This window comes from Rhinatrema bivittatum, chromosome 7 (assembly GCF_901001135.1).
Source record: "Rhinatrema bivittatum chromosome 7, aRhiBiv1.1, whole genome shotgun sequence".
Lineage (NCBI taxonomy): Eukaryota > Metazoa > Chordata > Amphibia > Gymnophiona > Rhinatrematidae > Rhinatrema > Rhinatrema bivittatum.
Window position 1 is genome coordinate 123,500,190 of NC_042621.1, and position 14,724 is coordinate 123,514,913.

Here is a 14,724-nt window from a genome sequence, read left to right on the forward strand (position 1 = left end):
GTAATGAGCAGATATTCATGCATGGAGCACTGGAATACATTCTTACCAAAACTGTCCAGTAACCTAGAGTCTTTCCCCAGTGGTGTGTGAGAAAACATTTTCTTTGCCCTTTTCACAGCCGATTCTACTACTACTGAGTTGATGCAGAAGTTGCACTACTTAAGATCCCAGTGATTTTTTGCAATCTGTACTTGAGATCCAATTTTGGTGCTACTGACATGCAGTAATTAGATTCTCCTACATTGTCTGTAACTCCCAAAGATCATCATGAATTGGGATGACCACTGGTTCCAAGGGGGTCTCTAGAATTTGAAGATCAAAAATCTTCACTTGAGGATTCCAAGCGCTGTTCCCAACTTGTCCAGGAATCTGGAATAAGAGAGGTCTTCTGACAGAGACAAGTATTTTGGAGGTTCAGAGAGGGGATTAGAGGGAATCACCGTTGATCCCTCTTCGGATCCAAGAAGGATAAGAACACTAAATTAAGATCCCAATGATGAATTTGGCGATTGAGGAGACCTTGGTTGTCTTGGCAGGATGTATGCCTGGTGAATTTCCTCAGACTGGCTGGACTCCACTGCATGCATGTCTGGAACTAGACCCAATTTGTGGGAACTGATGGAGTGTCCATTCTGACTGGGGAAGCTGGGTCTCCTTTTTTTGTTTTAACATTTTTATTGGTAGTAAGCATAAAAGATATACAATCAGTAACAAATTGAAATATCAACTACTACATTTACAGTTGTGGACCCAGTACTCCCTCCTCCCCCCCAGCACTTGCAAACCACTATTTATGATGTGTCTCTGTGTCGGTCTAGCTGGGTCTCCTTCTTGTGGGAGTAAATCTGATAGTTTTAGAAGGGAGAGGATGGAGAGTACTCTCTTTATACTTGGATGCCAGAGAGATAAAGAAAGTTTTCACCAATTTCGCCACTTAGTCCAAAGGCTGAGATGCTATTTGATCAGACAATGGAGATAGAACATCTTCTGATACCAGGATGGAGTCCCCTTGCACCTCCTCTGGACTCTGAAAGATCTGCACTAGAGGCTGGTTGGAAATTAAGGAGACCACAGAACAAACAGGATCCGGCATCTCTAGGTAAAAGCCCTGTTCCACTAGTCTGGATGGTGACAGTACCATGGTGATTGGTAGGGGTTAAATGCATTACATCACCTTTTGCCCCCACAGATCCACCTCTATGTGTTGGTGGAAAACAATCATGTCGATGCTGTGTGCTTCTACAAAGCCCTATGTGTTGACTATGCTAGTGATTCATGCATCAACAGTGCTGGAGCTGTGTGTGTCAATGGTGGCAGAGGATATTGCACCGATTGCACCCCAATACAAATCAACACTTTTTCAGGACTGGGTGTGCCATTGGCTCCACAGAGCATTTTTTTTTTCTGGTTTTGGTTTGCTCAACCTCCAAGGACCCAGCCTGTTCCACCAATGAGGGAGATCTCTTAAGAGTTGCTCCTTCTCAACTCTACTCCAGGGGAGCATAAGGAGGTTTCACTCTGGAAGAAAGATTGACTGCAGCTCCACAGTTCCTCCATTTTCCAGGCTCTTAATTTTGTGACCTTGGAGATATGCAGCCACAATGACAGCAGTGTGCCTCGTCATGGTCTAATCCGAGGCAGTAGTGGCAGAACTCCTGTCCATTGATAATGGACATCTTCCTACTACACAGTCTTTGAAACCACTTATTGTGAGTTTCTTGGACTCAGGGATTCTATGAAGAATCTGCAGTGAAACAACAAAAAAAAAAGATTAATGGGAAAAAATTTCCTGGAGAGAGAATATGCTGAGATTTGGACAAAAAAAACAAAAAAAAAAAAAGCCGACAGGTACCTCACAAGGCACAAGCTCAATAGAGGAAAAGTTTTGACCATTTGGCTTCAGTTGACATCACCCATGTGTCATAGCTAATTCATGCCTGCTTGTCAGAGAATAGCTGAGAAAGCAGAGATGCTTACCTATAACAGGTGTTTTCCCAGGACAGCAGGATGTTAGTCCTCACATATGAGTGACATCATCAGATGGAGCCCTGTCACAGAACACTTTTGTCAAAGTTTCTAGAACTTTGACTGGCACACTGAGCATGCCCAGAATGCCACTAACCCCGAGGCCACAAGGGGTCCCCCCTTCAGACTCATTTGTAGCAAAACATATGAGTGAAAAATAAAATAATAAAACGGTGAACCCAACTCCACGGGGTGGCGGATGGGTTTCGTGAGGACTAACATCCTGCTGTTCTGGGAAAACACCTGTTACAGGTAAGCAACTCTGCTTTCTCCCAGAACAAGCAGGATGTTAGTCCTCACATATGGGTGAATAGCGAGCTACAGGATGCCCGAACAGAGTCAACCAAGCAGCACCAAACAATGTTCACAGGCACAACAACAGGGGGGTGCTGTTGGTTATGAAGGGCAGCCTGAAATTCAGTGTGGGCCGTAGGTAGGAAGAGTTGGGTTACTAAACTGGAAACAAATTATGCAGTACAAACTGGCCAAAGATGCAGTCTTGCCTGCCAGCCTTGTCGAGACAGTAGTGAGCTGCGAAAGTATAGAGAGCTCCATGTGGCAGCTCTACAGATGTCAGCAATAGGTAGAGAATGGAGGTGCGCCAATGATGTTGCCATGGCTCTGACCAATGCACTTTCACGCGTCCCTATAGCGGAAGTCCTGCTTGCTGCTAGCAGAAGGAAATACAGTCTGCCAGCCAGGTGGACAGGGTCTGCTTGCCCACCACAACTCCCAGTCTGGTCTTATCAAAGGAGACAAAAAGTTAGGTGGACTTCCTATGGGCTGCACTGCAGTCTAAATAAAAAGCGAGCGCACGCTTATAGTCCAAGGAATGCAGGGACCGCTCACCTGGGTGTGAGTGAGGCCTTGGAAAAAAGGTGGGCAGTATTATGATTTCAGTGGAAATCTGATACTACCTTTGGCAAGAATTTAGGGTGAGTGCGGAGCACTACATGGTCATGAAGAAATGCGAGGCAGGCCGGAAAGCCCAACGGCACGGAGGGAGAAATCACTCGCGGGACCCCGCTGGACCACCAGGGAGGTTAGTAAGTCTTGGGGAGGGATCGGGATGGTGGGAGGGGGGGGGTTGTATTTAATGTATTATAGTAAATTTTAATGCTTGGAGTGGGGTTTTTTGAGCTTCGTTTTCCCGCGTCATTTTTTGGGCCCGTTTCGTTTCTCCCCCCCCCCGTTTAGTTTTTGTTCATTTTTCCAAAAAACTAACAGAGGAAAAACGAACTTTACCTCTAAGCATCTGACTCAAAAAATGACCCAGTAGAAAAAAACGAAGCTCATCTCTAGTGGGTAGTACCTACGTGGCTATAGGTCAGCTTTCTGGAGTCGCGTCTAAATCCTCTTTTGGCTGTGAATGAGAAATCTGAGGGGACAGCAGACAATTGGCTCAGGGTTTCATGGTGATCTTTGAATTGTGCCACTGCCTCTTGAATTTTATCACCAAACAAACTGTCCCCTGTGCAGGGAAGGTCCGCCAACTTATCCTGAACTTCTTGGCGCAAGTCAGAGGCTTTCAGCCAAGCCCAGCGCTTAGTGCTAATTCCGGTTGCTGGTACCCTGGATGCAGTATCGAAGACATTGTATGCTGCCCTAACCTCATGCTTTCCAGTCTCTAATCCCTTTTGTAGGATGGAGGATAATTCCTCTTGGAATTGGTCAGGTAAGGTCTCTGAGAAATCTTGGACTTGTTTCCAGAGATTTCTGGTGTACTGTGTTATATAAAGCTGGTAGACTACAATACGAGACATCAGCATTGAGCCCTGGAAAACTCTACAGCCTAAAGCATCCAATGACTTTTGTTCCTTCGCAGGTGGGACAGAAGAGTGAGGCCGAGATCTCCTAGCCTTCTTTTGAGTGGATTCCACCACTATGGATTGGTGGGGTAATTGGCTCTTTTGAAAACCTGGGGCTTGTTGAACCAGGTATGGGGCATCAGTTTTCCTGTTTACTGGAGGCACAGTTCCTGGGTGCTCCCAGATGCGGTGTAAGAGGTCTAGGAGAACCTCATGGGCAGGAATTGCCATGACTTCCTTCGGAGCATCCACAAATTACAATACCTCCAGCATTTTGTTTCTTCCTCCGTTTCTAATTTGAATGGAATGGTCTCGGACATCTCTTTGAAAAACTAGCAAAGGAGAGGTTCTCCGAAGGGGAGTTGCACCTTTCTTACGGGGGTGAAGGTTCTGACAAAAGCTCTTCAGAAGCTTGTGAGTCAGAAGTGTCATCCCAAGGGTTATATGGGGAGTCTCCTTCACCCCGTGGACCCTCAGATGAAGGTAGAAATCCAAGTCCAGAAGGATGGGAGGGTGGCACTGATGGAAAATGAGGAGGCACTGAGATAGGCAGTGCAGGCACTGATGGCATTGGTGTCCTCTATGGACGTCCGGGTACCGGAGGGGTTAAAGGGGTTCTTAGGGAAGACAAGGCCATTGCAGTAAGCTTTGTTTCTCTATTTACTAATGAGGATGTTGGGGAGATACCAGTTCCGGAGATGGTTTAAGGATGAGTCAGACGAACCTGGAAGATGTAGTAGGCCAGATTGTCAAACTAAAGAGTAGCAAATCACCTGGACCAGATTGGTATGCATTCTAGGGTACTGAAGGAACTAAAAAATGAAATTTCTGATCTATTAGTTAAAATTTGTAACCTATCATTAAAATCATCTATTGTATCTGAAGACTGGAGAGTTGCCAATGTAACCCCAATATTTAAAAAGGGCTCCAGGGGCAACCCTGGAAACTATAGACCAGTAAGCCTGACTTCAGTGCCAGGAAAAAGTGGAAACTATTCTAAAGGTCAAAATCGTAGAGCATATAGAAAGACATGGTTCAATGGAACACAGTCAAATGGATTTACTCATGGGAAGTCTTGCCTATCAAATCTGCTTCATTTTTTTGACGGGGTTAATAAACATATGGATAAGAGTGAACCAGTAGATGCAGTATATTTGGATTTTCAGAAGGCATTTGACAAAGTCCCTCATGAGAGGCTTCTAAGAAAACTAAAAAGTCATGGGATAGGAGGAGATGTCCTTTTGTGGATTACAAACTGGCTAAAAGACAGAAAACGGAGAGTAGGATTAAATGGACAATTTTGTCAGTCGAAGGGAATGGACAGTGGAGTGCCTCAGGAATCTGTACTTTTCAATATATTTATAAATGATCTGGAAAGAAATACTACAAGTGAGGTAATCAAATTTGCAGATGATACAAAATTGTTCAGAGTAGTTAAATCACAAGCAGATTGTGATAAATTGCAGGAAGACCTTCTGAGGCTGGAAAATTGGGCATCCAAATGGCAGATGAAATTTAATGTGGATAAATGCAAGGTGATGCATATAGGGAAAAATAACCCATGCTATAGTTACAAAATGTTAGGTTCCATATTAGGAGCTACCACCCAAGAAAGATCTAGGTGTCATAGTGGATAACACATTGAAATTATCAGTTCAGTGTGCTGTGGAAGTCAAAAAAGCAAACAATATGTTGGGAATTATTAGAAAGGGAATGGTGAATAAAATGGAAAACATCATAATGCCTCTGGTATCACTCCATGATGAGACCGCAACTTGAATACTGTGTACAATTCTGGTCGCCACATCTCAAAAAAGATATAATTGCAATGTAGAAGGTACAGAGAAGGGCGACCAAAATGATAAAGAGAACAGCTCCCCTATGAGGAAAGACTAAAGAGATTAGGACTTTTCAGCTTGGAGAAGAAATGGCTGAGAGGGGATATGTTAGAGGTGTTTAAAATCATGAGAGGTCTAGAACAGGTAGTTGTGAATCTGTTATTTACTCTTTCAGATAATAGAAAGACTAGGGGGCACGCCATGAAGTTAGCATGTGGCACATTTAAAACTAATCGGAGAAAGTTTTTTCACACAACGCACAATTAAACTCTGGAATTAGTTGCCAGAGGATGTGGTTAGTGCAGTTAGTGTAGCTGGATTTAAAAAAGGATTGGCTAAGTTCTTGGAGAAGTCCATTACCTGCTATTAAGTTGACTTAGAAAATAGCCACTGCTTTTACTAGTAACAGTAGCATGGAATAGACTTAGTTTTTGGGTACTTGCCAGGTTCTTATGGCCTAGATTGGCCACTGTTGGAAACAGGATGCTGGGCTTCATGGACCCTTGGTCTGACCCAGTATGTTCCGGCTCCGGCATCGGTGGCTTCTGAAGAGGAGATACAGGAATTGGAACCAATATCGGGGGGAGGTATCGGTGGCTGGGAGGGTGCCGATGATCCCGAAGGTATGGGCACCGATAAGGTTGTTCAAACGCTCAAGGAGTGGAGTCAACATTACAGGCACCGGATCCGGCGTCATATAGTCCAATTCCTCCCAGAAGGCTGGGGTAGGTAACGCGGCGCCCAGGCTTTGCCGGAGGGTCCACAGGAATTTGTGGAGTTTCGCCACCCGGCACCGATGCAGGTGGGAAACGCCTCGGGGTCCCGGGTCCAGAGGAGGACGGGGGGCTCCTCCCCCTGGGACTTTTTGGAAGGCAGCTCGACAGAGGTCGATGTCTGTGCTGATGTTTCTCACAATGCTCGGCCCGATCTTTCTCTGGCGCAGAGGATGCTGAAGTCTTAGAATGGGACAATGCTGGTGACAGATGGTCACCGGTTTCCTGATGCTGTTGAGACGTCGATGGAGGGGGGGGGGGGGGTCGAAGATAACAGAACCTTTCAACTCTGTGCGCTCTTACCTGGAGTCGATGAAGACGAGCGCTTTGAGGCAAACAAGTGTTCCAACTTCTCCAAGCGGGCGCAGTGGCCTTTAGGGGTCATTTGTGCACAACTAGTACACCGATGGACGTCGTGGGAAGGCTCGATGCATAACACGCAGACGTCGTGAGGATCCATTATGGACAGTCCTCGGACACTCAGGGCACTTCTGAAAACCAGTCGCCATGGTGAGAAAAATGGGTGGTGTGCAGTCGTTGGCCGTCGGGCACTGATAAGTACACTGCCAGGAACAGACCGCAAAAAATGCGGTAAACTTACCAAAGCATCGGCAGAGGTCAGTATGTGATGGGGGATCCCGGGACAGGGAAAAAATTGAAGAAATTTTCAAAAAAATTCCGTGAGGAAAAATTGTGAAAAATTCCCACAGAGCTCCTAAAAAGCACGAGGAAACTGCTGCGTGGAAAAAAAAAAACAAACAAGAGAGACTGAAGGGGGACCCTGTGTGGCCACAAGGTTAGTGGCATGCTCAGTATGCCAGTCAAAGTTCTAGAAACTTTGACAAAAGTGTTCTGTGACAGGGCTCCATCTGATGATGTCACCCATATGTGAGGACTTGTCCTGGGAGAATCATCTATCACAAATTAACATCGTTCCGCCCATGCCAACAACTAAAGGATCAATTTACCAACGTTTTTAGGTTACTAGCACTAAAACCAGTCACATTTGCAAACAATAAGGAAAGAAAGCAAGCAAGCAGTCAAAAAAAATTTGGTTTATGTTATAAAAAAAAAAAAATACAGCGAGATCTCATCTCAAGCTAACAGATGATCATGAAGCACACCTGTGGATATCCATTGGCACCGCCAAGAAAACGTCAGGAGGCAGTACTCACTGAACCAATTAAATTCTAAAACAGCCACACATCCTTACTTATTTTATAAACTTATTTTGTATTTTTTACAAATAGTGTTAGAAGAAAATTAACTCCTTGATCTCAAACAGTAGAATGCACATTAAGGATCTCCTGTTTGAAAGCCCAGCTGCAGTTATGCAGCTGTCAGTCCAGCAATCTGTTCAACTAATCAATTGGATGTTATAAGTTACACTGCTAGTCAATGTAGTAACTAGTTCTCATCTATTTCTACACAAAAGGAAACAAATCTGCTAAATTAGTTGCTGCCTTTATGACAATTCTTCTGACCACTCTTACAAAGATTTACAAAGACTCTGATGAAAAAAGGAAATGCGCTCAAGGAAGGCACACTAATCAACACATAGAAAACTAGGGAGAGCATGTCAATGACTCAAAGTAGGCAGACTTAACAGAGACAAGAGTTGCAGGAGAGTAAAAGCACATAAACCTTATACCTGCTAGAAGATGGAAGGATTCCTCTGCGCTTTGGGTCTAGAAAAGGGTCCCCAAAATCCACTTCAAATATCTCCAAGGCAGCCTTGGTACTGAAGGAGGCATCCAGCTGCTGGGCTGATGTACCTAAACAAAAGAGTATAGAAAAAAGCAGAGATAAGGAGGAAGTGACACTTCCTGCTCCAAAATTAAAAATGTTATCAGAAATCTGCAAAATCACTAATTTTATGACATAGCAAGTGTTGCTTACCTGTAACAGGTGTTCTCACAGGACAGCAGGATGTTAGTCCTCACATATGGGTGACATCACAGGATGGAGCCCTGTATGGAAAACTTTTCTGTCAAAGTTTCTACAAAGCTTTGACCGACACTGGCACACTGAGTGCACTGAGCATGCTCAGCCTGCAATTATCCCTGTGAGCCACAGGGGTCTCCCTCAGTCTCGTCTTATAGCTAAAAGCGCAAGAGAAACTAAAATAAAAGTAAAAACGTATACAGAACCAACTCTGCGGGGTGGCGGGTGGGTTTCGTGAGGACTAACATCCTGCTGCCTGAGAGAACACCTGTTACAGGTAAGCAACACTTGCTTTCTCACAGGACAAGCAGGATGGTAGTCCTCACATATGGGTGAGTACCGAGCTGAGGATGCCCGAGCACGCACCAAATGCACCCAAGATGTGCGAAAGGCGCAATGACGGGGGTGGAATTTGGAACGGAGGGCATCCTGAAACCCTTAACGGGTTGGTGGAAGGATGTTGGGTAGTTAAACCGAAAAGAATTAGACAGACTGGCCAAACATGGAGCATGCCGACTAGTCGTATCTAAGCAATAATGGGCTGCGAAGGTATGGAGAGAACTCCAGGTTGCAGCCTGATAAATATGTACAAGCAGCAGCGGCCGAGGGGAAGCTATTAAGGCTGGGACGGACACAACAGAGTGTGATTACACACAGTGTTGTAGTGAAATGTCTGCTTGTTGGTAGGAAAAAGAATACAGACCGTCAATTAGGAGGAATAGGTCTGTTTGCCCACTGGAACTCGCTTGGGGGAGATAGGAGAAGGAGTGGGCTGTCTGCCACCTCTCCCCGTGACCTAACACTAAAAGAAAGGACTTTCCCCCAATACCATCTGGCGGATCTGGGATTTGCCTGCTGAGAGGAAGCCCTGGACTTTGGTAACATCAGCGGCAGAGGAGGACGCTGCTGAGCACGTCAAAGAGGCATGGCCACCAGCTTCAAAATCTGCTGTGACGCCGCTGGCTCGCGGCTTGGTCCGGCCAGGAATCAGTCTTTGTTGAATTCTCCTTTCGAATAGGGAAGAAGAGAAAGGCAAGGACTTTGACCTCGTCACCAGTGTCTCAAATCAGCACCGGCCCAATGGATCAGCATGTCATGAGACAGAGGTATGATCCGAATGAGGGAGCAATGGGAAGCTCTTCGTTGGCTTCCATTAGCCCTGGAGAAGGACCACCTTTACCACCTCAGCCAAGTAAGAGCCCTTCCTCTGAACTGGCGACAGAACTGGTAGGATGTAATCCTTTGGAAGTAAGCTTGGTAACTCAAGCAAGAAATCAAGGGAATGAGAAATGTTTAATTAATGTTTTACCAAATGAATCTAATCCAGTTCTTTCAAGTAGCATTATAATGGAAAATCCTCCAGATAATGTTACATTGTCTGATGTGTGGAAAATTTCAAAATTAGATAATATTGCCATTATGAATAGATCGTTGTCAGCTGTGATACATCTTAATACTGAGAAAATTAAAGAGCAAGGGACTAGAGTTTCAAAATGTGAAAAAGAATTATCAGATTTAAAGGATAAGATGCAATTAGTTCAATCTTCAGAAACTACATTTATGCGAGATAGTTTAAATATTCATAAAGAAATAGAACGTATAGAGAACTCATTGAGGTCAAAAAATATTAGAGTGGTGAATTTTCCAATTACGCGATTGCTCTCCCCTCTAGAAATGTTTAAAAAATTCCTTAGAGAGGTACTAATGTATAAAGAAGAAGAATTTCCTAATCTAAAATATATTATTTTAATAGGAAAAAAGGGAGGAATATTCAAAATAATAATGTAGAGAATCCACCAAGTTTAGGCATTTCAACCTTCTTGGAGGAATCTCTAGACATAAATGAGAATAGGGCTACTCTTTTTATTGCCTATCAGAACAGGACAAAGATAAGCTATTCAGAAAAATGTTTTCCTACAAGGATGTCTTTTTGTGGATACAAGATCCAAATATTCCCAGATGTCGTTAGAGCCACCCAAGCAAGGAGGAAAATCTTCCTTGCAGTGAAACATCGTGTGGTGGCTCTGGTGGCAACTTTCTTCTTAAAATTTCCCTGTTTGTGTTATATAAATTATAAAGGGAAAAAATTTGGGTTTACGGATCCATTTCATTTAGAGAGACATTCTTGTTAGATAAGTCGGGATCTGAAACTGAAATATTATGAGTAAAGGGTCCTTAAAGAGAAATGTAATCTCCTTTATCCATTTATTGATTAAATGTCTGATTGTAGTCCCAAGTAAGAAAATTGGGACTATATAGATATTAAATTTCTTTAAAAATTAATTGTTGTGCTCCCCCTATTATGTTATATGGCCTGCTTATTGCGGCGGTTACTACCCCTAATTGAGCCGGATATTCACTTGATGCAGTTCCAGCGCTGCTCTCTACATTGATAGTGGGGTGGAGGGGAAATAGAACTAGAGAGTACTAGAAGCCAAGCGTAACAAGTAAGAGAGAGAGGAAAGGGAAAAAAAAATACATGGCTTGCTAGGCAGACTGGATGGGCCGTTTGGTCTTCTTCTGCCGTCATTTCTATATGTAAGCCAATAGATAAAATTATATATATTTGGTATAGATGTTTTCCTGTGAATATAGGGATACATATTTGTATATGTTTTTCATGATGTAACCATTGGAAAAATCAATAAAGTTTAAATTTAAAAAAAAAAGAAGAAGGCTGGCTATGAGAGGCAGCAGAAGAGACATTTAAGAGGCCCTTGATGGAAGAAAGGTGTCTATGGGAACACATTGGAAACATGTGTATGGAGTAGAATCTGTGCACCGTATGGTTCGAATCGGACGCAGAGGGCAAGTTCGGTTGACCTCAGCATTAGAAGATCTTTCCAGCTACACATGTAGTCCGAGACCATTCGAGAGGATGGAAACCTACATGGAGAAGGTCTGCTAGTGCGTTCAGTAAATCTCTTAGGTAAGTGGCCCGAGGGTAGAGCTGCGCAGCTTCCTTGCAGAGCAGCTAAGAGGTTATGCATGCTTGTGTGTTGGAAAGCACATTGTCCCTATGCTGTCTGTATGCACAAAGATTTGTTGCAGAGGCAGTATTGGAAGGCATAAGGGTATAACACATGGCTACAATCTCCAGGAAGTTCATGTGAGTGGAGTAGACAAATACTGGGTTGAGAAGCTTTTAGGCCAAACTTTACAACCCTGAGTAAATATGCAAGCATGAGCAGAATCAGACTAGGTTTTGGTTCTAGATCTGCAATATGGACGAGGGATGAAAGTGGTTGAACAGCGTAGACCCACTGATAATGGAATTTCACTGAATCTAACTCAAAGCAGTTTTGGATCTATGAGAAAGTGCATAGTGAAAAAACCCCATGGCCTGACAATGAAGAATTGAGGGGCTGAGGTTATGGAAAATAAACGCAGGGACATGTAAGAATTTAATAGAATGTCTGCGTGTATGCTGGACAGGAAGGTCATTATGACTGTGCTGTCCAGAAGTGTTGTATAAGGGATTTATGGCAGTGACAGTAATCCCAGTTAGTAACTGTATAGTGAGTCATGAAAAAGTTGGAGCTCCTTGCGTGGACTGACTGTGGTTATGCAGCTGTCCATGCAAGGAAAAGTGTGAATGATGTTGCGCTCCGCAGAGAAACAGCAGTCACCGATAGTGATTCAATGAATACTCCAAGTTGCCGAAGCTGGTGCAACCGGCAGAGCTTGGGATTGTAATATTGTTGACTCACCATGAAGCACATAGAAAGATTAGAGGTAATGTACTTACTGCGATATGGAAGCATGGAAACGAAGAGATACCATTTTACCTGTGCCTTCTGAAGAAAGTTGGTATTTCTGAGGTCCAGGATGGGCGGAGAGTAACTACTTTCTGTTGAAAGAAAGAATAGTGTAATTAAAACTCCCCAACCCCCCCCCCCCTGCGCTTTGTAGCATCTGGGAGAGTGTACCGGGAACTTTGGTACAAGGTGGGGTGGCGTCTCTGATATCTGGTCAGTTGAGAGACCAGGTGGTGTCCAACTGGAGGGGTTGATGTAATCTGGATATCATGTAACCTCGCTCGGGAGCATGAGCGGTAAAGTTGTCAGGCTTCAAGGTGGACTTGCACTTGAGGCAGTATTTGCTGGATCTCATGTTCAGCAGATCAGTGAATGCACCTAGAACTTTGGTTCTGAAGCAGAAACCAGAAGCCAGAGCATTAATCAGTACAGAGCCTCATTGCTGAAAAAGGGATGATGCCCTGATGCAATCCCAAAGAAATGATAGAGAGGTTCTCTTGGTATTGTGGCTGACATAGAGATATGTGACACTAATATGGTTCTTGGAAGGTACATGACCTAGAACTTTTCCAACCATGTGGCTCGAATTAGAGAACACATCTCAATGGGAATGCCGCAGAAGCGGGTACTTACCATCTGACGTGGATCGCTGAAGGACGAGCCAGTGAAGATTGCTGGCTCCATGGATTTCAGGAGTCATCGAGGGAGTAGACGCCCGTCTCAACTCTGATGCCTGGTATGGTGGGGCGCAGGTATAGAGGAGACAGGCTGAGCGTGGCTGGCGCTACCACGATAGTATTTTGTGGAGGGTCACAATCCCCCACCGATGTCGATGGGGCACGCCACGGGAACAGGGGAGCCAATTAACAGCTCGTGAACCCGGCCCTCGTCACAGCAGCTCGATGTCTCGTGACGCCAGTGCAGAATTCTTCGGAACTCGTTCCGGTGTTTCTGGAGCACCAAGGACTGCCAATACTGTGCGGAACAGTGTCGATGGCAGTGGTGATGTTGCTCGGCCCAAGCACTATCCAGCATCAAGAAGGATAGCACCAATGTGCTGGATGGCGTCGGTGGCGGACGGTCACCGTGTCTGTGACGATGTATGCCACAGTGCTCGGCCCGGTCTTTCCCCAGCGTTGAGATGGATGCCCTCGCTGTCTTGAATGGTGACTGATGACGAACTGTCAGCATGCCTTCACTGCTCCTGGCACTATGTAGTGTCATAGGCTAACACGGGGCTTTAATAAGAACCCAAGCATGGAGCACTGTGTTTAGGTGAGGGCATTACGTGGCGGTGCTATGTCGGTATGGCAGCCGAAGCATCCTCGAGGGTATCAAATATATATATGAAAAAACGTCGATGACTCTGCCAGAGCAACGATGACAGTGATGGAAGCACTGACTGCATTGGCGTAGGTATCTATGGGAACGATGTGGCATCGAATAATCGAAAAATACCGGCATCGACGTCTATGACCGCATCGATAGGAACGAAGACAGATGGAAATGACGTGTGCGTCGAGGGCATTGATGTATGGAGGGCATCGATGGCATCAATAAAATAAAGGATGGCATCGATGGAAATGATCCTGGCATTGAAGGAAGTGCCCTGGGAGACGGTGGCATCGACCCGGGCATGGATGGCACCGATGAAACCCAAGGAAAAATCAGTGCCATGGATGAAAAACATGGATGGCACTGATAGAAATGATGCAGGGACCGATGGCATCAGTGTACCGCGGGGGGAGGGGTACCAATGGCATCTATGAATCCAGTACGGTCTGAAGGGGGTACAGACGGTAGCAATGGGGGCATCGACTGCGCGAGGGTACTGAGGAAATCAAAGGACCTGAATCGACAGGGGCCCTGGTGGCAACGGAAACCGTGGAAGTCCCTGTCCCACTAGCGCTAATAACCAGGCAGTGTCACGCTATCTGAAAACATAGGGAGAGGGAAGGCCGCAGTCGGTTGGCAGGCCAGGGAGGTAACAGGAACAGACCGAAAAAACAGGGCATAGTACTCACCGAGCGTCGAACATACGTGAAGGGAGACCCATGCAGGGAAAAGTGTTTGTGAAATAAAAGTTTAAGTATTTCCGTGTGGAAAAGGTATTAGAATTTCTCAGAGCTCCTAACCGCTATGCTTACTGCAGAGCGGAAAAAAGAAGACTGAGGGAGACACTTGTGGCTCACAGGGATATTGAAGGCTGAGCATGCTCAGTGCACTCAGTGTGCCAATGTCAAAGCTTTGTAGAAACTGACAGAAAAGTTTTCCGTACAGGGCTCCATCCTGTGATGTCACCCATATGTGAGGACTACCATCCTGCTTGTCCTGTGAGAAAGGAAAAATCATTTTTCTTTATACCTTTCTCAAGTCCCCTTCCTTTTCTCCCACGCATCATAAAAATTGAAAGTCAGGACTGGCAGTGCCAACTGCATATTGCTAAACCTGAAAATCTGTCTTACCAACAGATAAGGGAATGAATCAATTATCCTTTGACATATGCATCAGAAGGCGTTCAAAGTCCCGCAGGAGAGGCTTCTAAAGAAAATTAAAAAGTCATGGTGAGGGTGTAGCA

General features: G+C 44.9%; 1 protein-coding gene across 3 annotated transcripts in view; it reads right to left on the reverse strand.

Moving 5' to 3' along the window:
• The window catches only part of SEC31B (SEC31 homolog B, COPII coat complex component), a 319,647-nt gene that overhangs the window by 268,540 nt on the left and 36,383 nt on the right, over nucleotides 1-14,724 (reverse strand). For 2 of the 3 annotated variants that reach the window (XM_029609056.1, XM_029609055.1), the window contains exon 3: nucleotides 8,096-8,219. In XM_029609056.1, coding sequence (XP_029464916.1) covers nucleotides 8,096-8,219 — 124 coding nt within the window. Of the gene's footprint in view, nucleotides 1-8,095; nucleotides 8,222-14,724 lie in introns of those variants that run through there. The other variant, XM_029609057.1, reaches the window with a different exon arrangement.